Consider the following 2844-nt stretch of genomic DNA (forward strand, 5'->3'; position numbering starts at 1 on the left):
TCCTTCCTTCCTTCCTTCCTTCTTTCCTTCCTTCCTTCCTTTCTTCCTTCTTTTAAAAATATTTTTCTCTCACATATATTACATCCTGGTTGCCTCCTCTCTCTTCCCCTCCCAGTCCCTTCCCCCACCTCCCCACTCTTCCTCCATTTCTTTTTAGAGAAGGGCAGGACTCCCAGGGATAACAACAAAAAATGGCATATTGTGTTGCAATAGGACCAGGAATATCCCCTCATATTACGGCTGAACAAGGCAACCCAGTAGGAGGAAAAGGGCTCCAAAAGCAGACAAAAGAGTCAGAGACAGTCCCGGTGCCCACAATTAGGATCTCGTAAGAACACCAAGCTAAATAGCGACGTGTATGTGGAGGTCCTAGGTCAGACTGATATAGGCTCCTTCATTGTCAATTCAGTCTCTGTGAGGCCCTGTGAGCCCTGGTTAACTGATTCTGTGGGCTGTCTTGGTATGGTGTCTTTGACCCCTCTGAGCCCTTCAGTTTTTTTCTCCTCCCCTTCTGCAGGATTCCCTGAGCTCTGCCTACCGTATGAGAGTGGGTCTCTGAATCTGCTCCCATCAGTTTCAGCCCACTCTCTTTTTTTTTTTTTTTTTTTTTTCTGGCTCTGTCCTCATTTTTATTTAGTTCTTTGGTAAGAACGGATGACAGCTGAAATAGTCTCGTCATAGTGTAGCTTGGACTGCTGTGCTCTGTACGGCTGGCCCAGTGCTGCCTGAGACCCAGGAAACACAGCAGAGGCTCCACGGTACAACAGCATTTAATGGTCAGAAACAGTTGTACAGTATTCTAGTCAGCCACAGAAGCTGTTAAGAGGACAGGATCCAGTCCTCCCCACACCAGGCAAAGCAGTTATGGACATGAGCTGGCATGTGGCTGGGCCCACGTCCTCATCCCCTGGGCCTGAGGACAGACTCCCATCTGACAGCCCCAGCTACCACTCTATTCATGAGGGGAGGGGTCTGTACCCCACATGCAAGAACCCTTGCCCTTTGTCAAGTGGAATGGGGCTGTGAGTTAGGACGAAGGGGAAGCCCCATGGAAGCTTCTCAGAGCTCGGGCAAGGGTTACCCCTGTTCTCGGCTCTCAACGTGCTCACTTCCCCAGCTTCTTCATCCTCTCATCGATGCTGGCAAAATTCCCCTCGACCGTGGCCAAGTTCTCACACATAGTTGTCTGTACCTGGGTCAGGAGAGTGGCATTGTCCTTAAGGGAGGCGGCAATCATCTGCTGGGTAGTATCCAAGTGTGTCAGGAGCTGGCCAAACTGCATAGCTTGCTCGTGTAGCTGCTTGATGGTGACTAGTCTCTGCACCAGCTCAGGAAGGGTAGAGGCAGTGGGGCTCCAGCGCTGCACGGTTTCATAAAGCTGGTGCACCTTGCTCTGTGTGTCTGCATCCTCCACAGAGGCTTTGTGCTTGGCAATTTCATTCACCTTTCCCAGGACACTCTGCAGCCGAGCCTCTACTTGGTCCAAAACTGCAAGGTCCAGGGCGCTCACCTTGGCTTGCAACAGTTCTACAGTTTCCATAAGGCAGGCTCCCTGCAGACCTGCAGAAAGGGGATTCTGAGCATCCTGATCACAGCGGACAGTGGCCTCCAGCTCTGTCAGACGCTTCTCAAGTTCTGCAACTTTGGCAGCTTGTGAGAACTTGTCCTGCTCAGGCCGAGAGTGCAGTTCATAAGTGACAAGGCCACTTTCTGGGGGGGTCCCATCTGTGGTCCTTCCTCCTGAAGTCCCTTTGCTGTTCTTGGTGGCTTCCAGCTGCAGCAGTAAGCGCTTAGCCAGGGCTCCATCCGGGTCAGTGAGGTTGATGGCAGCATCGGGTCCCAGCAGCTTCTCCAGGTGAGAAGCAACCAGCTGCTGCTTCAGGGCTGCCAGCTGTTTAGCCAGCACCACAGGGGTCAGTTTCTCCTCGGTGGCTGACTCCTTCATTGTCGTCTTGATTTTCTCCACTTCAGTCGTCAGCTCCTGGACTTCATGCAGTAGCCGCTGGTACTTCTGCTGCGGTGTCTCCTTCACGCCCAGGCCCTCGCCAAGCATCTCATAGTCTCCAGATTCGTATCCTGTCCTCTTGGTTTTCCCAATGCGATCTGAGAAATCGAGGCCCTTTGTCCTCACTCTCTTGTCCTTGAACTTGTCATAGGCAGCATTGGGATTGACAATGATGTGCTCCACACTCGTGCTGGTTAGCTCCTCCACATCAAACTCTGCTTGATCATCCTCAGGTAGGTCGCTGGTTTCATAAACATCTGGCTCGTTCCTGGCAATGCCGGGGAGGTCGGCGTATTTAGGGTCCGCCATGGTGGCGGCGAGGCGGGGCTGGGGGACCGAGGCCTCGGTGGAGCCGGGGCCGGTGACCGGGTGGGGGCGAGGCTGAGTCTCTTTTTTTTTTTTTAAATATTTATTATGCATACAATGTTCTGTATGCCTGCAGGCCAGAAGAGGGCACCAGACCTCATTACAGATGGTTGTGAGCCACCATGTGGTTGCTGGGAATTGAACTCAGGACCTTTGGAAGAGCAGGCAATGCTCTTAACCACTGAGCCATCTCTCCAGCCCTCAGCCCACTTTCTTATAGTACCCAGGACCAGCAATGGGTGGCACTCCCTCATCAACCGTCAATCATGAAAATGCTCCTACAGGCTTGCCCGCAGACCAGTCTTGTGGGGTATTTCTTCAAGTGAGATTCCCCCTTCCCAAATAACACTAGCTCGTGTCAAATGGACTTAAAAACTGACCAGCATACCACAGAAACAAAAGTCTGGACATGTCTATGAAATAGTGTCTTAGTTAGGGCTTCTATTGTTGCTGTGAAGAGACACCATGACCAC

The 2844-nt window shown here is 51.9% G+C and overlaps 1 protein-coding gene across 1 annotated transcript; it reads right to left on the reverse strand.

Moving 5' to 3' along the window:
• Positions 1 to 617: 617 nt before the first annotated feature.
• Positions 618 to 2387, reverse strand: LOC130881489 (dynactin subunit 2-like). The gene has a single exon (XM_057781090.1). It carries the CDS (start codon positions 2312 to 2314, stop codon positions 1106 to 1108), a length of 1209 nt encoding a protein of 402 aa, XP_057637073.1. The 5' UTR covers positions 2315 to 2387; the 3' UTR covers positions 618 to 1105.
• Between the last annotated feature and the right edge of the window lie 457 nt (positions 2388 to 2844).

This window comes from Chionomys nivalis, chromosome 9 (assembly GCF_950005125.1).
Source record: "Chionomys nivalis chromosome 9, mChiNiv1.1, whole genome shotgun sequence".
In the NCBI taxonomy this organism is placed as follows: Eukaryota; Metazoa; Chordata; class Mammalia; order Rodentia; family Cricetidae; genus Chionomys; species Chionomys nivalis.